We start from the raw sequence: 22,681 nt of genomic DNA, 5'->3' as shown, positions 1-22,681 counted from the left end.
CACAGAGCTGACTGCAAAGGCTCTGCACACATTCAAGAGCAGCTTTTTCTGAATCATTCTTTTCTGTATGCATCAAACACACATGCTCACACTCAGAAGACATTCCTTATTTTCTACCAGACAATCCCATCACACGTACAGTGCTCTCTACACCCATGCCCTTTTCTTGTCCTTCTCACTGATACAGATCTTCCTGTTTATGCTAGGCTGCTTAGCCCATCTGTGCAGGAATATGCCAGCTCCACCAACAGGTCACAAAGAGAATTACATGGAAAAAAAAAAAAAAAAAAAAAAAAGCCTTCACCCTGCTCCTTCAGCAAAAGACATAACAAAAAAATGACCTGCTTACAACCTCAGTACCCCTTTAACATTTACATATACGCCTAAATCAATGTGTATCAGAGTGTTCCTGATGAAAGGCCTCAAAGAGGAGCATACAGAGGGAAGATAAGCTCTACTGTTCAAATGATTCGTTTACAGATCTTCTCTCTGCCTGCTTGATTAATCCTGATTCCACAAATAGACAAAAATGGCATAAAATAAATCATTGTGAATAAAGTTCAAAAGCAGTTCAGGCCAAAATCATAACTCTGGCCACTACAGCAGACATGAAACTTGGTCATATGATCCTGGCACATGACTGGCTGGCCCTGCTGTTTGAGTCTCTTTCAGGAAGTGGAAAACTAGCATGGTGCAAAACTGGGAAGTACAAATTAAAACTGTGTGTGAAACACTAGGGGGAAAATGTATTTCATGAGCACTATCCTCAACAGAAAATCTGCATGGAGCATATTAAAGATATTTTTACCCCCATTGTTAAACTCCAGACCTTAGATCTTATGTGGGGATTGTTTTGGTAAAGCCAGTTGTGGATCACCATCTATTGTCACAATAATTAAGATAAAGAATGAAATAAATTCAAATCAGACAGAGACATGTATGGTGCATCTGTATTTTCTGTTATTGAAGGCTGGGAGCTAACTTGTGGTCTGTCAGTGGTCATAATTTGCTATTTGGACGAATAGTGAAGATTGGGTATATGTAGTTTTGTCTGCTCAGACACAGGCTTGGAAATGTTACATGTAAGTGAGATGAGGACCAAAAACATACTGACACAGTGATGTTAATTGCAAACTTACATTCAAGCAGCTTATCACATGAAACTCATTATTTTACAGGAAAAAAAAACCTTTCCATAGTAGTAATTTAATGACACGATAATGACCAGGTAGTAGTTAGTAAATGGTGCATGATGACTCTGTGACATTGCTTTGAACCTGATCTCGCTTCATTTCAGTTCTATAGCTTTCATCGAAACTGTACCCAGCTGGCTGACATGTCAAGGGAAAGAAGAATCGGAAATTCAGACGATAAATCTTGACTTTTCATGACTGTAATTTCCACTTAACTTCGCCTTGTTTTCACAGTGAAAACGATGTTACCTGGCTCCGTCTGTTAGTCTGTATTAACAAATGATAGGTCTCTCGGCCTGGCTGTAATTTGATGGTTCCAGAGCAACGATAGGAAGCCGATAGATTTCATAAACAACACAAAATACAGCCATTGCCTGTTTGTTATATAGAGAGTATGCAAACCAGATGAAGAAAAATAGAATAGTTACCGTCTGGTTGTGAAGAGGTGGTTTACAGCCTTGCCTCGAGAGAGAAACGATGCGTGACAGCAGACTGAGAGATCAGCTGACTTCATTCACTCGCTGCTCGGTTTTTACTGCTGGGCCGCTGCAACTGCCGCCATTTTGGCTCCGCCCGGGGCTGCCGCAAAGATATTGAAGTGGCAAGCTTGGTGATCTTTAACTCAGGACCTCGGTGTAGTCTACAGCCGACACGACAACAAGGCTTTGTAAAATGACTTGTCATATGCGTATGCATTTGTGAACGCTGATCTAACTCCATATTATGCTGAAATCATAATGTAAACGCATTTCATAGTTTACAGTGGTAAAGTATGGTATAAAGGTTAAATTGCATTCAATAGCAGTAACTGCATCAGCAATATTGTGAAAATAGCAGACATATGCCATCGCATTTAATTAACTTATGTCGTACAAAGCGGCTACTTTTTGATCAAGGGCAAATTAATTAGGTACTGCTGTCCCAGTCTTTAATTCTAAAAAGAAATCATATTTTTTACCATCCATGAGGAGCCTATCTTTCACCACTCAAACATCTTTACAGCAACGTTTGCGCCCAAATGGAGGCGCTATGACAATTCTTCTGTGATTAATTATTTACTTCATCTAAGTATTATTCTCAACAAACATGATGTTATTTTGCGATGGAAAGGGGGGGAAGAAACGAAATAACGATATCCACAAAGTTTTACAAGTGGACTGGCCATGTGAGTTATGTTACAAATGTAGTTTGATGGCAGTGTTTAGAAAATAAACAATAATTATTAAAATTGAATGCAAATTATTTAAAAAGTTCAATTTTGTTTAAAAAAAAAAAGACAAATTTCATAAATAATATGTGATAATATTTGTGCCGCCAGTTTTGTGTATAAAACTAACAATTCGTTATTGAAGGTTACCAATATGGCCATCTTCATATTCTCATAGACTGTAAATATATTAATATATTAATATTCTAAATGTAACCAATAACATTTTCTTTGCGGCTGTTGCTAGGTAACGTTAAGTCATCCTGAAAGACCAGACCCAGGGTACTAAAACCTCCGGCACATATGCAGCAGTGCTCGTGCGCATGCGGGGGTCAGGGTTGACAGTATCCACACAGTCGTGGAAGGAGTGCTAAGCTAACTGCGACCACCGCTACGAGCTACATGTGGAGGGTAACACGGGAGGCATCCCCAACCCTAACTCTGTCAAAATTCCTTTTTTTACCCAAAACAACTCTAAAGTTCGGCCTATTCGAAAATAAGGAATATTAACTGTATACAATGAAAGGGTGAGTGTAAGCTTTTGAGCCTCAAATAAGTAGCTTAGCACGAGTAAAGTTTTTCTTTTCAGTTTTTTTTTTCTGTAAGGAGAGGCGGGGAGGAGACGGCGAGGCTAGCTAGCTGGCTAAGCTACGTCTATTTACGGTGTGGGACTAAAGCAACAAAAAATCGACAGCTCATTCCTTGAATTATATCGTGAATGATATCCTCTCTGACTTAAGCAGCTTGTCGGGTCGTTTAGGTCGCGAATAAGTGAAGTTTACTGGCTATCTTCAAGTGTGAAGCTGAGTCAGTAAACCTACTTTAGCTTAGCTGGTAGATACTGGATGAAGAAGAATCTGAGTGTTCACGCCAAATGAAGCTTAACTCAACCTCAGCTGCTGCAGGTTAACAAAGTCAGTCAACTCTGAAACAAGTTAGTAACACGAAGTAAAGTTAGAGACTTTCAGTGAGTTGTTGTAACATTATCTACAGTGACAAGAAGTCAAAGTAACACCAGCACTGATGCTCCATGTTGTCAGGTGTTCAGATTACAACCAGGTGGTTATGATTTAACTTCATGTAGTTCAGATAAGGTCACTGTCTGAAGTAAGGACTGACTGTGTTTCCTGATGAGCTTTTGTTTTAGATGTTTTGTCTTCCATAAATACCTCAGTGAATTCAACCTGACTCCTTATTAGACTTTTTCTTTATTGTCATTCAAACTTGTTCTTCACATTTCAGATAAGTCGTTGCATTTGGCTCGTTGTAGTGCAGGATAAAAAAAACAGCAGCAAGTATTTACATAGAAAAATAAGGTGCAGATATAAATAGATATAAGAAATAAAAATAAGGTGCAGATATAAATAGATATTTAAAAAAAAAAAAGCTATGGGTACAGATAAATATATTGCACATTTGTGATGTTTGTTATATTGTATTTTACAGTCCTGTGAGGGGGAATGGAGGGATTATTTTTTTGTGTTCTTATTTATACTTATACATTTATTTTAGTTGATAAAAGGCTAGAACATGACAGATTAAAGTAACTCTTGTCAAAGGAAATACTGATGGCAGGGAACTTTGTGATATTTATAATAATAATAATATATTGTTTTTTTATTATTTATTATTATAAATTATTCTATAAATTACTATTTTTTTATTATTATTATTATAAATGTCACAAGGTTCCCTGCGAACCTTGTGACATTTATAATAATAATATATTGTTTTTTTTATAGCGCTTTTCTAGGAACTCAAAGACGCTTTGACAAAATATAAAACCATAAAACAAAACAAAAAACGAAGAGGACAGTACAATGAAGAAGTAATGTAAGGGGGGAGTTAGTGGTTGTAGGCAGTGTTGAAGAGGTGAGTTTTGAGGGATTTCTTGAAGGAGGTGAGTGTGGGGGAGTCTCATGTTTTTTTGGTGAGTGAGTTCCAGAGGGTGGGAGCAGCAACAGAGAAAGCCCTGTCCCCCCCCCCCCCCCCCCCCAGGACCGAAGTTTGGTCCTGGGGGGTCATTGGCACTGCTTCTTAACATCTGTAGTAGTTGTCCTTTTATTCAACTCTTCAGATTCAATTTTAGGAATTTAACATTTAAACTTTTTAAAGTTTCTCTTTCAGATTCGTTAGTGGGGAAATGGCAATGACTGGATGATGTTAGGTTGTTGTGAAATATAAGTTATGTTTAATGCTCACAGAAAGCTAACAGTTTGCCTCCAATCAGTGTTTTGCAGAATTAAACTGTTGTTGCACTGGTGCTTTTGTCATATTTTTAACTATTTATTTGAGCAATAAAATGCAAACATTTCAAGAATGTATGGCAGAAGATGACATCATCATCATTAGACATGTTTTGTTTTTTTGTTTTTTTTTACCACTGTCCTTGACTAAAACATTGTGAGATTAATTTGACACAAAGCAGCATACCACTGTCACATTTCAGAAGCTTTAACTGCTGTGGATTTTTACTGCATTTATGTCAAATGTTTAACACATTTCACCTTTCTCAGCTGTTTGACCGTTTTGCTCTTGTTCCAGTAGCCGGATCGAGCTGGGGGACGTTACGCCCCACAACATTAAGCAGCTTAAACGCCTGAACCAGGTCATCTTCCCTGTCAGCTACAATGACAAGTTTTACAAAGATGTACTGGAAGTTGGAGAGCTTGCAAAGCTAGGTAAGAGACATCCCTCATGCATCATACTCCCAGATACCTTATTTAAAATTAAATAAATAAAAAGCAGGAAGTAAGGAGTCCTGTTTCCGGTATTTGCAACAAATGTCTTCTTCTTCCAGCATACTTCAACGACATTGCAGTGGGCGCTGTGTGCTGCAGAGTGGACCACTCTCAGAACCAGAAGAGACTGTACATCATGACGCTTGGCTGTCTAGCACCCTACCGTAGACTTGGAATTGGTGAGAGCTTAGCATTTTTTGTAGAAGTAGCAGTGCACTCTTGTCTTCTGTGTTGCTTTTCAACTTTGGCTTTATCTTTTCCTCAAGGTACAAAGATGCTGAATCATGTACTAAACATCTGTGAGAAGGACGGCACTTTTGACAACATTTACCTGTGAGTGTCTAATTAAAGGAGCTGTATGAGGATATTTTCTATACTTTAAACACTTGTTTAAATTATCGTAAGGTGACTCCTTATAGGAAACGATTAGGAACAATAAAGTGTATTTTATCGTGTCGTTAATCAGATTGATAATTTGACAGATTCTTTTAGTTTAAGTTTAGATATCTATTCATCTATTCAATCCATTGTTCCTTTTTGCATCATTTTTTTCAAACTGTTCTACAACTTATAAAATTCCTTCTTTCCCTCTCAACAGTCACGTGCAGATCAGCAATGAGTCAGCGATTCACTTTTACCAGAAGTTTGGCTTTGAGATCATCGAGACAAAAAAGAATTACTACAAGAGGATAGAGCCAGCAGATGCCCATGTATTGCAAAAGAGTCTGCGCAGCCCGTGTGCACCCCCCACCGGAGAGCTTCAGAAGGCAGAGTAGGGGCACAGTGTTTGGGAAGAGCACTGATGTGCCGGCCTCCACAGAAACAGAACTGTGACAAATGCCCCACGGTTGACACATTCAACACTTTCTTCAAAGGACGCTAAAAAGACATAAAGAAATTTAAAGTACAAAAAATGCTGCATTTATTTTGCAAGGGGGTCCCCTTTAATTTAGCATATTTTATTGCTCCCTTCTCCTCATACAAAAAATTTAAAATGACAAAAATCTCACTATTCAGAAGTGCTCCTGTTTACAGAATTGCCAACGTCAGACAGTTTTAGACTTGGTGGAGGGGGAGGTTGTGTTTGCAAATCATACTGTTTTTGAGTTGTTTTTAAGCGGTTATTAAGTTGTTTTGAAGCTGTAAAAGTGTTTGAAAGACCATCACTGACACAAAGTTCAAGCTGGTTGGTTTGGAGTGATGCTTTGAGTTGTTCATGAAAGAGTCATACCTCTGTTCCCTTGCCATCTGAACTCTGGAATTTATTGGAAATGTGTCTTGATAGGTTTGTTGACATGTCATTAACACATGAGGAAAGAAGAAATGTACCTCCTTGATACAATGGTAAGGAAGGCTGAACAGTTTAGAGGTGGTGGGGAAATTCTGTCACCACTCGTACTATCTGAGTAGCTTCATTTTCCAGCCTGTTAATTTAATTACCCATCCAGTTGTTACTTTTAATTTTCACATCCAAGATGGCAAATGGTTCAGACGCTCTCCAGGGTTTACTATTAAGAGTGAAAATCATTAGAAATGAGAGAAACAAAAATATTTTATTGAATGTTTTTCTGTGAAGGGCACTCAATGTTTTTGAGGAATGTTTGAATAACAACAGATTGGCTGTTTGGGATTGGGATTGGGAATTTTTTTTCAGCGGTTTAATAAAAGGTGTTTGAAGACATGTTTCTAAATGCATGGAATTGTTTGAGACATCTCACCTCTAACACCAATGGCACCTTATTTAGCCAACTAGCAGAAATGGTATTCTCAAACTTCCTTTCTCAGTCAGATCCTGTTGTTACCGACGCCTTCATTGGGTTTAGACGCCCCTACAGATTGTTTGGAAATTTTGGTATGGTCTTTTGGAAAGTGTTTCACCCCCAGGGAGCTCTGACCCCTCTGCATGTGAGGAGAGTTGTGTCCTCTCCACTGTAGTATAAGCATGTTTTTCCTTTTCTTTGAAGAATTTTATCTTTTCTGGAGCTCTATATTGTAAGACTTTTTAACGTCTAAATAAAGGAATTACTATTTGCAGTAAACGTGTTAGTAATTGTCATGTTCTTTCTCACTTACACATTAAATTAAGGGATTCATTTAATAAACATGTATGAAAAATTATTTTAGACACTGCAAAGGAGCATGAAAACCATCCGTGTTTGGTTTAGATGCATTGGTTGTAAACCTATCCCTGGAAGTCTTTGTAAACACCGTGATTGGCCGAAAACGCCCGTATCTCCAACGCTATTGGCTGTCAGTTCCCCGACAGCCCGCCCATTCCTGCATGAGGTTAGGTTGCCTCGGATTGTTGTGAGAGATGAGTTGAATGCCTTGCCTAGCTCACAGTTTGCCTCCGAACTCAAAGTTTTCGCAGGAACAGACAGTCTCCAAAATGCCGGGGCTGGAGGTCAGTGGAAACGGCTTTTTATTTGCATTCTTAGATTAACACGGACGTGAAGAATTCCGCCGTTAATATGCTTAACAAACTGGTTCGGTAACGGGAAGCTTAGCTCGCTGGCTAACTGCTAACATAAAGCTAGCTGAATAATTAACTGGCAATGTTGCTTGTTTCGTCTTTAATGTGGGGACGAGATAATTGTATACACATTGTTTGATGTCAACTTAACAACATTTCCTGTTATTTGTTGAAAAGTCTGTAATTATGATGTTATTTGAAGGTAATTTAGTAGGTTTTACTGTAAAGCTAGGTCAGCTTGTTAGCATCCAGTAGTTGTGATGAAGGTTTGATTAACAAGGTCTTTAAAGGCTTCACTTCTTATGATAACTTTGTCTGACTACACGTCAGTCTTACTGCAGGGGTTTTACATCTGAATGTGTTTTTGACATTGTGTAGTTGTGCTCAACATTGATCCTGGTGTGGATGTTTTGTTTTCTTTGCAGGCAGAGCACAGAAGAGGTTTGAGGTCAATCTGTTAAATGTGTTGATTTATCAACCAGGCATCTATTGGTACAGGATGCCAGAGATGACTGAAACCAAAACATCTGGTCGTAAAGCCAAGTAAGGATGCTTGATCTGCTCTGTGTTGTTGTTTTTAACCAAATAATGAAGTTAACCGTGAAGATGAACACAGCTGAATGTGAGTTGTTTGCCTGTTTTTACAGAAAGAAGAAAAACAAAGAATCTCACAATGCAGGTGAAATAACATTTCCTCTTATGCTTTTGCTGCTCAGTCAACATGCACGCGTTGTCAGGAGTTTCTAAGACTGGTGGTGACTCTGTATGTACGGAAACATTCAAGTTTGCTTTCTTTTTTCATAGTTGAGAGACACAGAAAAGAGAAGATCAATGCTGGAATAAACCGCATTGGTGACCTTCTGCCCTGCTCCCAGGCACTTAAACAGGTAAGAGACAAGCTGGCAGACCATTAGGCTCAACTTACAGTTTGGTGTTGTGTTGCAGTCTTGTAATATCTAACCTTTTTTATCCAATTTCCGCAGAGTAAAAACATGATCCTAGACCAGGCTTTTTGCTACATTGCTGAACTGAAAAAACAAAATGACGCGATGCTTCTGGAAGGAGGAGATAAAGTTCAAGGTGAGGATTAATTCTCTCATTGATGTTTACATTTTTAATTGTACTTGAAGTTACAAGTGTGTGATTAGACCGTATGTGAGTTTGGAATAATTATTGAATGACTAAATTCACTCGCATGATGATTCATTTATGCTTGGTCTCTGCAGGGGAAGAGATCAGGCGGCTCCGGCGGCAGTTGGAGGAGCTAAGGAAAGAGAGTGCTCACTACATCGAGCTCCTCAAAGCCAACGATATCAACATTTTGGAAGACCCCACCATTCACTGGAAGGGAAAGCAGCGCTCCGCCAAGGTGGCTAAGGTGATCCCAACTCACCAACTTCCAAAGGGGATCATCGTCTATTCCAATGGAAATGTGATATGCCCAGCAGGGAAGGAGAGTAGTCCAGGGAAACAGGCTTCTAAAACCTTAAGTCTTCAGCCACCTTCTGAGGTCAGCACAAATTTAAGGGTTAACGGTACCGTGCTGCAAGTCAATACCTCTTCTCCCACCCCTGCACTTCTCCCTGGTTCAACTGCCACACCCACCCAGTCTACGCCAGGCTTGAGAATGATAGAGCAATGTGTGGTCGAGACCTCTGCTGCGGGAACTTCTTTGCCACCCTCTGTGTCTTATATCACCCTTCAGATCCCTGCTGCAACCACAGCCCTTCCCCAGCCAACACAGCCTGCTGTCCCAGTCCAGACCCTCACTGTAGCAGCCACTTCAGCCTCACAGATCCCCTTTGTCAGCCCCGCTCAGCCAATTCCCACTCCTACAGCTCTTACCCAGACTTTAACTACACCAAAAGCGGCAGCCTCGGAGGCTGGCTCGTGGGTCACACAGGACACTGCCATCAGGACTATAAGTTACACTACAATCCCTAACAGTCAAGCCCTTCTTAGAGCAGGGGCAGCAGGAAGCACACAGACTACTTGGACAACGCTGCAGATGGCAGGGAACACAGTGCAACCGGTGTGTCAGAGTGTCCCCACCCCAGAAGTCATCACCACCAGCCAGGCTGTGCAGCAGGTAACTGTGTGTCCACTGGGCAACAAACCTTCTGTTCAGCCCATCCAAATACAGATGCAGCCACATGTGCCCGTGCAGCAAGCCCCCATAACGGCTCACATTCAAGCACAGCCCTTTCAAAGTCCACCCCAGCTGCGGCCTGTGATCCTGAACCATGCAAAACCTCAACCTGTCATAGCCCCCCAACCGCAGTGTGCTGTCCTCCCCCAGCCAGCTGTCGTTGCCCATCCTCATGTGTCGCAGCCCCAGCCTGCTATACTAACACCAGCATCATTGGTTCCACATCCTCATACAGCTCTTATTCCTCAGCCTCAGCCCCTCCCCCAGCCAGCACTGGTTCCCCAACCACAGGCCACAGTGCTACCCCTTCTTCAGACCATGCAGGTGCTGCAGGTCAACCCCACCAGTGGGACAGCCTCAGGTGTAACAGCACCTCAGAACACCAACAATCCAAGCGTAGTTTTTCTTCAACAGGCTAGCGCTTGCCCATCCCAGTCAGTTTTAAGAGAGGAAATGACCAATCAGACACCCTGTCAGCATATTGTAATTATCCAGGCACCTAATCAGGTTGCGCCAGCCCCCCAGACTCCTCAGGTTGGTGTGGTGCCTGCTGCAGTTCCTGGTATGCCCACGCAAATACCCACAACCAGCAGTACAACATCTTGTACTGCTTCAATGCAGAGCGTTGGGGGAAAGCAGCTAGTGCACATTCTGCCACGCCCTATTCAGCCCCAAATGAACCACCCCCTTCAGGTCCCCCATGCCTCCTCCTCTTCCCCACCAGTTCCTCCAACCCCACAGACCATTACTGTAAACGGTCAGGTGTTTGCGCTGCAGCCCATGAAGACCTCTGACAAATCCAACTCCCAGGGTGGCCAGACTACACTTCAGCTGGTCCAGCCTACCACCACAGAGGAACCAACTACTAATGTGGCTCTCAACAGTTTAGGGGCGCTCAGCAGTCTAAATCAGAGCATCTCTCAGGGCCTTCCAATTCCCATTTCAACCCAGAACAATGGGCAGCCCCAAGCTACACCACTGTCAATAGTCCAGCAGAAGAAACCTCCTCCTCCGGTGTCCGTCACTGGAACCACGCTTGCTCTTCCTGCCCGACAACTCCAAGTCCCTTGTTTGAACTCAGTCAAATCAAGGCCGGGAGTTAATGCCTCTAAGCCTAAAGGAAAGAGGCTTCGTACAAATCTGAATGCAAAGAGTGCAACAGCAAAAAGGACTAAAGCGGCAAAGAAGAAAGAGCTCAGTCAGCCACGGCCTACTGTTGCTGCTTTGGGTACGCCCATGGCTGCTGCAGGAGAAGATCAGACAGTTCAAGTTGCAACATCTCAAGTTTTACAGTCCTCAACTGTGAAAGTCACAGAAATCCCCCCCTCTTGTTCGACAGCTGTCACAACTACAGATTGTGGCGCCGCTTTAGAAAATGTCAACTCTATTCAAAACACTGAGATAATGGTTGTGTGTAGTTCTTCTAATGAGTCAAATGCTGTAAGTCAACCCAATCCACAGAGTAAAAACTCTGTTAGTGAAACTCAGACTGGTGCAACCACTAACACCAGTGACATAGCAACTGCAGTCACAACTGTTTACGCCCCATCGGTTAAGCCATCAGTTAGTGCAGCTGTGGACACTAAGAGTAAACCAGCTGTAGTTTCTGGCAGCGACTCATCTGCCTCTGAACCCTTAGTTCCAGAGGCTAACCAGCCAATCGTGAGTAAAACAGCTTGTGCAATACAAATAAAATCAGCTGCCACACCTGCTATTTCCAGGCAGAGCAAACCTGTGGTCATTTCCGCAGATGCTGCTGAGGCCCTGTTTTCTTCCACCTCCGTTTCTACTGCATGTCTAACGCCAGTGTGCACCAGCACTGTCAAAGTAACTGCCCACGTATCTTTAGATCAGGAGTCCCAGCAGAGTACAGTATGTGGTCCCCAGGTATCGAATACCCAAGCTCCTCTGTCCTACAATACACCTGAATCTCAGCGCACACCCGCTCAATTGGTTTCCACAACTGTTGCTCTCTCGTCACATGCAGCAACGTTTCCTGCACCCCCGAGCACTGCTACAGCCCCTTCGACCGGTTCAGAGTTTAGGAAAAGGGTAACTACGAGCAGGGCTCCCACCCAGCAGAAGGACATGCCCAACAATTCCTCCTGTCAGCCAACTGAAGACAAACAACCCCAGCCCCACAGAAGAGAAAAGGAGGCTCAGAAAGAAAGACAAAACCAATCAGCAGAGAAAGATAACTTGGTGGCATCAACCACTGACACTCCCTCTAGAAAGGATTTTACCCTTTCACAGCAGGTGTTCACAAACCTTGACGATCAAACGATAGAGCATCCCATGACATCAAGCAGACAAACTGATTCTCCCATATCTACAGTTGCTGGGGGAGGCAGAGGGTTCTCTGTGGCCTCCATGCTTCCTCAGGGCCATAGTATCAGTGCATCATCCGGCTCTTTTGGGACATTTACATTCACATCGGAGCAGGCGGAGATGCTGGCCTTGGCCATGCTGGAACAAGACAGTCCAGGGAGGCGGAGTGGGGACAGTGCTGCTTCAACAAACCCTTCCACAGCCACATGGGAGCCCCCCAAAACCCCACCGGTGTCTAGTGGTAAAGAAAGGGGCTCAACTGGACAGCAAACAAAAGTGACTAAACCCATGGATTCACTAACTGTCAAACCTGCTGTCCAGGTGTCTGTCAGTGGGCCCAGTGGAAATAGACATCAACAAAACATCTCATACTCTCAGCCTCAGTCTCTCTCCCATGTCCAATCTCAGAGCGGCACTGTGGCCAGCCTCAGTGTCAACAACCTGATCCGTCCAAGTTCCAGCCAACAAGCCTACCCTGGTTCTCCCAGTCTGGGTGGTCAACAAGGCTCACTTCCCTCACCTGCTGGAACATCAGCCCACATACCCCAGCCCTCAAATAATGCCCTCTCCCCCTGCTCGGGTGCAGCTCAGCTGAATGAGTACACCCCCTTAAAAACTGCATTAATGAGGGCTCAGGCTGGAGTCAGTGTTGGCGAGCGACAAGTGAAGATCATCTCCAAGAGGCAGGCCCAGGAGGAGGTGATGCTGAACTCCGGTAAGCGGCCCAAGCCTTGCCCTCCATCGGCTCCAATTGTAAGCCACATGGATGTGAAAGCAGCAGACCACAACCAGTTGATGTTGGGACAGCTGCCCCCCACGTCCTCAGCCATCATGACAAGGATTAATACAGAAAGCGGAAGCTCCCTCTTCTCCACAAACTCCTTCATGAGCTCTGTAGTTCGGCCCACAGATGGCCACTGCCCTCCTCAAGCACCTCCTGAGCAGAACCAGCCAGGTGTGCTCCATCTGCCCCAGAGTCATCAACAGCATGTTGCAACCCAGCCTGGCCAGCACCTGGGAGGAAACCTTTACATGAAACAGCAGCAGCAAGAGCAACAGAGACACCATCTGTATCACTTGCAGCACCACCTGACGCAGCCTGACCCCGCACAGCGCCACTCGCTACACCAGAGGGCGCTGCAGGAGCAGCAGCAGCAGCAGCAGCAGCAGCAGCAGCATCAGCATGTGCAGAAGAAGCGGGGACTTGTCAGAGGAAGTCAGACTGGCTCACCTGCCGGCCTGCAACAGAAGCAGCATCACCTGGAAAAGTCTGGAGTTCAGCAGCAGCACACACATCAACAACAACAACAACAACAACAACAGTCACAGCATCAACAGCACACACAGCAGCAGCATCAACAACAGCCGCATCAGCAATCTCAACATCAACAACCAACACATAACCAACAGTCTCATACCCAGCAGCACCAACAGCAGACACACCCACAGCAGCCCCAAACGCAGCATCAACAACACCAACAGCAGCAGCAGCTACAGCAACAGCAGAGCTCCCATTCCAGACACCAGCAGCATTTGCAGCAGCAGATCCAGCAGCAGCACTTTAGACACCAGGAGAAAAGCTGTGAGGCCCAGGCCGCGGGATCCAGGGGACACCACAGCAGCCACCTCAGCCAGCAGGAGCACCTTAAGGTTTGTGTCACATGGAAGATAGTATTTAACAGCATAAATTGGAAAGGAAGTTCAGCAGTACACAGAACTTGGTTGATCTGTTTTTCTTAACTTTCTTTTAAACTAGCAACTTCTGTGATGTAATCATGAGTTGATTAAACATTGCAAGGTCTTGGGGAGCAGACTAATATGCCAACTGTTAGACAGAAAGAGGTTTATAGCGACAAGTGACAAATTTGATCAGTAAATTTTAATTTATCATTAAACCATATCAAACATTGTCTTTTCTCAACTTAAACTCAAGTGGTTTAATATTTTTATGTACCTCAAATTGTATATAATTGTCACTTACCTGGGCAATTCTCAATTGTATGAATTTAAAACCAAAAAATCTTAAAAGCTATTTTTAAATGCTTCAAATTAGAAACAAATGTCGAATAGAATATAACTTTATTAGTCCACAATGTGGAAAATTGTCTTTGGCTTCTCAAGAACCAAAAACATAATGACAAACAAGACAAGATTTAATTACAGCAAGAGATGAGGAGAGCACTCAGAGTCTTTGACACATCACTGTGGACTAAGTTTGTAAATATCCATCCATCCATGTAAGAAATTAAATTTTTTTATGGTAATCCAGTAGATTTATTGATAGAACTTTGGAGAATGTTTGAAAAAACCTTTCTATCCTTTTGTCTTTCCCAGTCTGGTCAGGACCATAATGCTATGCAGAGGATGATGAACTCTAGGACTCTGGACCAGCAGCTCATCTCTCCTCCCAGCAATCCTGTGTCCCGGTCTTCTGATCTGTCCTGTGCTCCATCACGGCAGGAACGTCATCGTGTTTCCAACTACTCAGCGGAGGCACTCATCGGTAAGAGTTCAACCAGTGGTGAACAGCAGCAGCAGCAGCAGCAGCAGCAGCAGCAGCAGCGCATGGGTCTCCACCTGCAGCCAAGCCGTGGTGCCACACAGGAGCAGCCAGACCTTCGAGGTTACCTGGATACATCACGAGGGAAGGCAAACGTTGCACACAACCAACAGAATCGCCTCCCCTCAGACCATCCAGGGTCTGCTGATGTCCAGAGGGTCTCCGAGTGTCCACCATTTAAGGCCATGGGAGGAGGAGCTCATCAGCTCGGTGGTTTCGAGGCTCAGGTGTCTCGTGGGACTGATATGACGCCAAAGTCAGGGCCACCTTCTCAAAGGGGCCCTCAGGGGCAGCAACAGGGGGGCTTCAGGATGTGTGTTGGCCCTGCAACAGACGGCAGGAACCGTGGGGGTTACAGTACTGCTCATCCTGGCTCGCAGGGAATACAGGTCGGGCCGGCGCTCCCTCGCGAGCAGGAAAGCTGTCACCAGAGTTTTATGCAAAGCCTCCTCTCCCCCCACATGCCTGAGCAGAGCAGCCACCAGCGAGCGGTGCAGTGCTGCCCCCCGGTGAGCATGGACTATAGCTGTGGGCCTGGAGGTTCTTCAGGAGACATTCAGGCCAAGAATTCAAGCCCCAGTCTGCCTCAGACTCAGAAGGCCCCAGCTATGCGCCTCGGGGAGGGCAACAAGAGCCACATTTCTCAGGTCAGCAGTAATATGCATGGAGGTGTGCGCGCAGGTCTCCCCCACCCTCCGACGCCACATAACAGCTCTGAGCCAGGACGTTCCTCTGCCCCCTCCAGACCACCGGCTGCTGTTAGTCAGCACTCTCGCCACATCCCCCGAGATACTCAGCCTGCCAAGCTGAGACTCGGAGACCGGCCTCGATCAGGAGCTGTGAGGCAGAATAACCCCTTTGAGCCTGAGGGCCACCTGCCTCTGCCCTCGGGCGGAGGTGTGCTGCTCGGCAGACCTCAGTCTGGAGGAGAGGCACGCCGCAGCACAATTGTTCGCTTCATGGCAGACAGTGGTCAGGTTCCTAACGACAACAATCTTGTTCCTGACCAACACCTAACACAAAACTTTGGTTTCCCCTTTATTCCTGAGGGGGGGATGAATCCACCTCCCATCAATGCAAACTCCACCTTCATCCCTCCAGTCAGCCAGCCGAACACCTCCCGTACCCCCTCCTTACTTCCTGTTGAGCCCCAGAACACTTTACCCTCCTTCTACCCGTCCTATTCACCCGCTGCTCACCCCAGCCTTGCCAGTGATGTCACCCTCCAATACTTCCCCAATCAAATGTTTACAAGCCCGAGTGCCGACAAGGGCAGCGCTCCACAACTCAACAACCGCTTCGGCTCCATTCTCTCCCCGCCTCGCCCAGTGGGTTTTGGACAGGCCAGCTTCCCCTTGCTCCCCGATATGCCTCCTATGCCCATTGCCAACTCATCTGGAATCACCCCTCACATATCCAACTTCAGCCTCACCTCGCTGTTCCCTGAGATCGCCACAGGCATGCCCACCGATGGCTCAGCAATGCCCATGTCCCCCCTGCTGTCCCTCTCCAACACCTCGTCTGCCGACTCAGGCAAACAGCCCAACCGTCCCGCCCACAACATCAGCCACATTCTGGGACACGCCGGCAGCTCGGCTGTGTGAAGAGGGTCCTGCTGCTTTTTGAGCTGAAACCTCGAAGTAAAGATTAAACTCTTTTTTGAAGAGTTTAATTTTTAATTTGAGATGTGTTCAAGCATGTCTGTCTACTGTTTGTTTTCTCTGTTTACATCATCACAGTTTCAATCTCAGATTAATTTCCTCTGGCACAAGTATGATGTCAAAGTTATGATTTATATTACTTCAAAAATCTTTTAATTTTAATGTGACAGAAAAATGTGATCCTGTTCTTTGAACAGTTGGTTAAAGTGACTGTAAAACAAATCAAGTTTAGGTTTTCGAACTTGAATCACTGGTCACTTGAAGTATCATGGGGTCATTAAGAAACCTTCTGAACAGTAACCTACCAATGTAATTAACTAACTTATATCAGGTTATACTGTACAGAATGAGTTTGTTTTTTATAAGAGCTATTTTGTACATACCAATGTTTCATATCAGAATTGATAGATTATGTATGTATTTGTAAATACAAAATTGTTTAATAAAGTTTATAAGGAGACATTTGTAATTGCTGCAAACCAAAGAATCATGTGTTTCTTTCTCCACTAGATGGCACTTTTGATTTATGTAGGTCTGAGGGTCTCAGCAAAACCAAAAATTAGGAGAAAAACTTTGAAATATTTTTGGTTGTCACAGAAGTTGTCTACTCACAGCTCCTGTAAGGAGTTTATCTGGTCATGAAACAGATTGAAATTACTGGTACTAGTGATTCCTCTTTGTAGGCTAAGAAAGCAATTAAGACTGATGTACTATTTTTTTATAATTTGTAATGCCTGAATCTGCTGCTACAGGATTGGTGTCAAACTGATGAGCTGAACGTTGCTTAAACAGAGCATTTGACTTTTTCTATGGCAAAGATCTGCAGATCTATTCTTTTTAAGAGACTACACAATTAGGGGTTTGTTTTGTCAGTAACGTTTCAGATACTGAAGCAGGACAAATCAGCAAAGAGAGAAGGTACCACATTGTCCACAGGGGGTGCTAAAATCAGCATAAACAGAGTTCCACTCAGGAAGTTAAGAGAAGACCTATCTATTGAAAGAAATGACACCTCACACGTCTCAAGTGTTCAAAGTAAAATGTTGCAATAGTACACAAATATACTAGGACTAAAATGACGCGCCAAAAACGTATTAATTTCATAAGCTTTTTTATTTACATGCAATAGTGCTCCAGCGTGTGCAGCCACAAGTTGGCTCCACTTGTGGGAGTGTAGATTCAGGATCTCCTTCATTTCGATCACGTACGTCTCTGGAAAAGACTAATACTTATGCAGCAACCTGTGAGGGAGGAATAATACTAACACACCTGTCACAGCGCCCTCACCTGCCACGCATTTTGGTAACCAGCAAATGAGTAAACACAGAAGTGGTTGGAGGATAAAATTCAGCTTATCTATGACTGAGTTTAAGATATTTTCCAGAATCTCTCCCATTCAGTGATTTAAAAAATAATATATAAAAATCACAAAAATAAATAACTATACAATATATAATCTCTTGTACACTACTGGACAGAATGATTTATGTTGCATACACAAGTTAATAGTATGTTAATGATGAACAATGCATAAAACATGTTACAAAATGACAGAATTGTTTGAAGATGTGACATAGCAACGGGTCTAAACAGCAATAAAAGCACCTCATAATTACAGCATCAGACTGGTTTGAATGGTCCCTTTGTTCTGGTTGTACATAAAGCTAAGTACCTAAGGTCCAAACATTACGGATGGAGGATTTTGTGAGGAATGACACAAGGAGGGTGAAGACGTGAAGTGCTAAAGTGAGAGGAATCCCCTGCAGATTTAAGGCCCCCTGACTGATCTTCTTCAACATGAGGAATCAAACGTATTTCCCTCCCAGGAAAACACAAACAGCATGACAACATGGTGCTCCCTTTCTCCAAAGCGATGTGTGAATAAGAGTCTTTTTCACTTAAAAAAAAAATACCTTATATACAGTACAGTCAGACACTTATGTACAAAAGCATAAATATATAAATATCTGTGATACAAAAATAAATATTTTCTCTGGTTTTCTTCTGCTTGTCCAACAGTCTCTTACGCCTCTGTTGTGTTCGCCGTCTCTGTGTTCTCAAGGGATGCTTCATTTGGGAGGATGTTCACTTCCTGTATTGGTGTGTCTTGAGATTGTGGTGTTGTGGCTGCTGAGGATGATGTGGTGAAAATGCCTTCATCCTCTAGAGAGAGAAGAGGAAAGGACGATATTTCTGCAGGAGGATGGAGAAAGAGAGAGAGAAAGGACCAGTGAGAGAAAATAAAGATGATTTTGTAATATTGAACATGGCAGTTACTGATTGAGCGTTTAGTCAGTGTGTGTCACAAGTAACACCCAACTCAAGGTCAAATACAAATGTGTTTTTTTTTTTACAGCTTTTAACTATAGACTATGAAGAACATGGACTCAGACTCAGTGACATCACTCGTTGATTCCCGAGACACATTTTGAAGCTGGACAAAGGTAATTGCCAATTTGGAAATGCTGTCTCTTCGTAAATAAAGAGGTGAAGCTGAGGCGGGCCTTACGCCTCCTGGCCAACAGCAACAACACGCCCACCTGTCAGTCAAATCAGCCAAGCCCCTAATGATGTATAAAGTTAATGGCTAAATCTTTACCTTTATATCATCAAAAGGGGAATCAAAAAATCATTTAACCCCTGTAGAGTGTTTGCCACTAAAGAAATGAGCTATAGAGAGTGAAACTGTCCTTTTTACCAGGCTGTTATCATGTTTATTTCTGCTGTAAAAAATGACATTTTTATATTGATTCTAATGGGAATTTAAGGGCTTTTACAGTCAGCATCAAGTAGACACTCAAGGAATTGCATTTTTTTAGCCCTTCAGTATTTGCTTCCATTTCAACACCGGAGGTTGCCGCCGGCTTCTAACCAGTAAATATCCAATGCCAAAGTTTTATCTCTAAACCACAATATTGGTAAAAAAAATATAAGATGACAATATAAGCGACATTTAGAGTTAATTTTTCCACGTATTAATCCTCATCGTGTTCTTCTACTAAACTACTTGAATGTCTGACTTGCAGGAAAAGTTGAAAAACAATAGATCCTGATTGTAAATCTGGATATTTACATTTGCTTTGAATTGCCATCAGGATCAATAAAGTATCTATCTATCTATCTATCTATCTAAGAAAGAAACATGTGAACAGTCACTTACTTTGAGTGATGCTATCCCCTTCTTCGTCTCCACAACAGAAGCTGCCATCATCATCCAGCTCCTGTGAAGCGAGGTGCTGATGGGAGGAGTGGAGGAGCTGCAGAGTGGAGTCATCAGGAGGACAGCAGCTGTGTTCATGATGATCTGAACCACTGAGGAACAGGAGACAATGAAGGTTTACGATCATGTAAGGGCTGCAACAGGTAGGGTTTAACATACCATAACACGTTAAGGGCATTTCTTCTAAATCTACAGCGAGTGTTTAGCTTAACTCAATCCTGAGCATCTCACTGCTGCTGCTCTGCTAACACGCCACTTAAGCTATTTATCCTATGTCCTACTTTAAATTATACTTATAAAACAAAGATCAATCTCATCACATGTAATATAAACATGGCATTTAAAAAGCAGGACCAAGCACACGTTTGGATTTTCTTTGACTTTTTTCCTCATTTTAGAGTTATATAATTAATCTTGAAACAATAGTTTTCTGTTTGCTATTTGATGAAATAATTGTTTGATTTGGTACCAGTTCAGAATCAGAACCGGTTTTTATTGCCAACTACATTTACACATACAAGGAATTTGTCTTGGTTTATTGGTGCAAAAAACAGTTAACAAAGGAAATAAAGCAAACATAGCAAGAACTTAAATAATAAAATATGGAAGCAATTACAATATATAATATACAATTTAAAAATATAAGAAACACAAAATGTGCAATGAAGTATCTGTGCAGTTTGACAGAATCCTTTTCTTGTTAGGTACCCTCATTAAATCAGAAATATCAATAAAGTCAACAAAAATGCTAATTTCAGTAGCACCCTGAAATGATCCGCTGTTTGGGTCTATCATGAGCAGTGTTTTTTTTCTTCACTTTTTTCACAATTATTAAAGGCACTATACCTTTATTCTGTCCCTCTCACATGTTTGGGCACACACCTTAGAGAAGTTTTATTTGTACACATACCTGCTGGAGTAGTGATAAACAGGCACATGTCCATTCGAAACTGTCTGTGGCAGCAAAGTGTCACATTCCATATCACAGTCCACGTCCTCCTGCAAAACAAAACAACAGATCATATATTCAACACTGCAAGACTGTTTTTTTATATATTCATGAACAACCTTTATTTAACTGTGTCTGTACCTGCTGCAGCCCCGGCAGGCAGTGTGTGGGGTGATGGGGCTTGCCGTTCAGTGTGTATTCTCCATTAGCAGGATACACACTGTGTGGAGCCGTCATACGACCGTCCAGTGGGCAGTGGCCGACCAGAGCAAGTCCCTGAAGAGGAACCATGGTGTACTGACACGACGACACCGGAGCGGCCACAGCAGGAAAACACAAGTCTGATGTTTGCTCTGGAATGAGCACAAAGAGAGATTAACACAAATTCATCTGCAGATACTACAAACTTCTGAAAAGATGTGAGGAGCACTCACTCTGTTTGGCCCAAGCCCTCCAAAGACAGAATGGGATGAAGGCCACGATGATGAAGACGAAGGCTCCCAGGACAATACCAACTATGAGGTAGGGGAGGTCGCCGGGCCGAGGCACAAGTCCGTGTCCGTGTCCCAACACGTGGTCTGGGGTCTCTGATGGGGTAGGTCGTTGTTGATTAGGACGAGCTAGGGGATGAAACAGAAAAATATGTTAAAATTGAAGATTAGACTTCTTCAATAAGAACAGTATCTGCTTCTTGATAAGGGGTGGGACAAAATATCCATACAGCAATATAGTATCATGTACCTGACTCTTCTATTATCAAATAGCTGTTGCCAAATAGTGATAGTTCTCTCAAAACATGCTCAGCACATCACTACTTCATGACTCCTCACTGTGGCACTTATGACATGAACGAGGGTAACATGAACGGATTATTAACTGAAGACAATGAAGAAGATTATAAAGTCGAACAGATGAAGCAGGACAATACGTATTGTATCATATCGCATTGGGAATTTCCCTGCGATTCCCACCTCTGTTCTACATACATCAGCGTGTAAGCTTGATTTTATTTTATTTCGAACATTTAAAAAACAAAAACAAATAACAAACAAAGAAATTCTGTAATTAAAAATTTGTTGAAAACAAATAAAATATAACCACATTACATGCCCAAGAAGTTTAAACTTATCAAGTGCTAACCCCCTTTAACTAAAATATATAATATAAATACAAGGTATTAATTATTTAATAGTATATAATGTAATATATTATGAAATAATTACTGGTATGACATTATCTTATAATCTAATTACACCAATAATACCTATTTCCATCACTAAGTTCAGTGACCACTGACCACTAAAGTCAAGTCTCCCAAAAGACGACCTCACCTTTCGTTTCCAGGATCACCACATTGCCAAATTCACTCTCTCCCAACTCGTTGAAGCTCTGCATCTTGATGTCGTACGCCGTCTCGGGCTGCAGGTCGGTGATTGAATGCCAGTATCTGTCTCCCTCCACCACATCCTTCTTATAGTCACTGTCATTATCGCTGTCTGTCGGCCGGTAGAAGATGTAGAAACCGTAGATGGGAGTGTTGTTAACGGGAGTGTACTGTTGAGAGGGAGATAAAAATCACATATTAAAGAAGTACTGCAAACAGCACCGTTAATCTTGATCCACAGCAACCAGAAATATTGATTTTTTATTTTTTTGGTTATGTATTGGGGTTCCTCACCGTCCATTTGAGAATGATGGTTGTCTCATTAATGGCTTCGTTGTAGGTGATGTAGGGTCCATCAACAGGGCGCTCATGGGGTCTCCCGCCCACTACTGTGTAAGCCTTGGAAGGGGCGCTGGGAGGACTGGAACCAATTACGTTCACCGCCACAACACGAAACTTGTAGGACGTACCTGCAGGGAGAGGGATCATTAATGCTAATCTGTCTCTGGGGGCTAAAAGCTGCCTGGAATGAAGCTTTATTCTGTTGACTAATGATGTTTGTTTTCACTCTACTTTATGTTTTTCTTTCAAGGCAAATGGGACACAGTTATGGTTTGATTGATGGCAGCAATTACTAAAATGACTGTAACAACACTCATTCCACTGATGAATCTACAGGCCTAAGGGAATGTAATTATGAAGGACATCATCACTGTAATTATACGGTACGACATCCTCCTCCCCCGCCCCCCCACCACCCGACTCCACAAACTCAGAATAAAACTGCGGTGAATAATAACAACACTGTTTAAAGTG

General features: G+C 43.0%; 3 protein-coding genes across 5 annotated transcripts in view; 2 read left to right on the top strand and 1 right to left on the bottom strand.

Annotated features, from left to right (window-relative positions):
* Positions 1–2,731: 2,731 nt before the first annotated feature.
* On the top strand, positions 2,732–7,180 carry naa50 (N-alpha-acetyltransferase 50, NatE catalytic subunit). 2 transcript variants are annotated; one of them, XM_061064847.1, is made up of 5 exons: positions 2,732–2,927; positions 4,948–5,081; positions 5,201–5,320; positions 5,408–5,474; positions 5,740–7,180. In XM_061064847.1, exons 1-5 carry the CDS (start codon positions 2,920–2,922, stop codon positions 5,915–5,917), a joined length of 507 nt encoding a protein of 168 aa, XP_060920830.1. In that variant the 5' UTR covers positions 2,732–2,919; the 3' UTR covers positions 5,918–7,180. The 2 variants fall into 2 exon arrangements, with proteins under 2 accessions (XP_060920830.1, XP_060920829.1); XM_061064846.1 differs by having other exon boundaries at positions 2,733–2,927; positions 4,945–5,081.
* Positions 7,181–7,443: 263 nt separating this feature from the next.
* Positions 7,444–16,781, top strand: LOC132994462 (basic helix-loop-helix domain-containing protein USF3). The gene is made up of 7 exons (XM_061064826.1): positions 7,444–7,545; positions 8,040–8,157; positions 8,262–8,293; positions 8,419–8,501; positions 8,598–8,694; positions 8,841–13,741; positions 14,426–16,781. The coding sequence occupies exons 2-7, from the start codon at positions 8,114–8,116 to the stop codon at positions 16,253–16,255; spliced, it is 6,987 nt and encodes a 2,328-aa protein (XP_060920809.1). The 5' UTR covers positions 7,444–7,545; positions 8,040–8,113; the 3' UTR covers positions 16,256–16,781.
* A 625-nt stretch (positions 16,782–17,406) lies between these two features.
* boc (BOC cell adhesion associated, oncogene regulated) overlaps positions 17,407–22,681 on the bottom strand; it is a 29,050-nt gene continuing 23,775 nt past the window's right edge. For both annotated transcript variants that reach the window (XM_061064829.1, XM_061064828.1), the window contains exons 12-18: positions 22,160–22,335; positions 21,813–22,035; positions 20,916–21,101; positions 20,623–20,834; positions 20,443–20,531; positions 19,473–19,624; positions 17,407–18,505 (exon numbers count right to left, since the gene is read on the bottom strand). In XM_061064829.1, the coding sequence (XP_060920812.1) occupies positions 18,336–18,505; positions 19,473–19,624; positions 20,443–20,531; positions 20,623–20,834; positions 20,916–21,101; positions 21,813–22,035; positions 22,160–22,335 (1,208 nt within the window). In that variant the 3' untranslated portion in view covers positions 17,407–18,335. The remainder of the gene's footprint in view (positions 18,506–19,472; positions 19,625–20,442; positions 20,532–20,622; positions 20,835–20,915; positions 21,102–21,812; positions 22,036–22,159; positions 22,336–22,681) is intronic.

This window comes from Labrus mixtus, chromosome 19 (assembly GCF_963584025.1).
Source record: "Labrus mixtus chromosome 19, fLabMix1.1, whole genome shotgun sequence".
Lineage (NCBI taxonomy): Eukaryota > Metazoa > Chordata > Actinopteri > Labriformes > Labridae > Labrus > Labrus mixtus.
The sequence above is the reverse complement of the archived record's forward strand: the minus strand, read 5'-3'. Positions and strand labels throughout refer to the sequence as shown.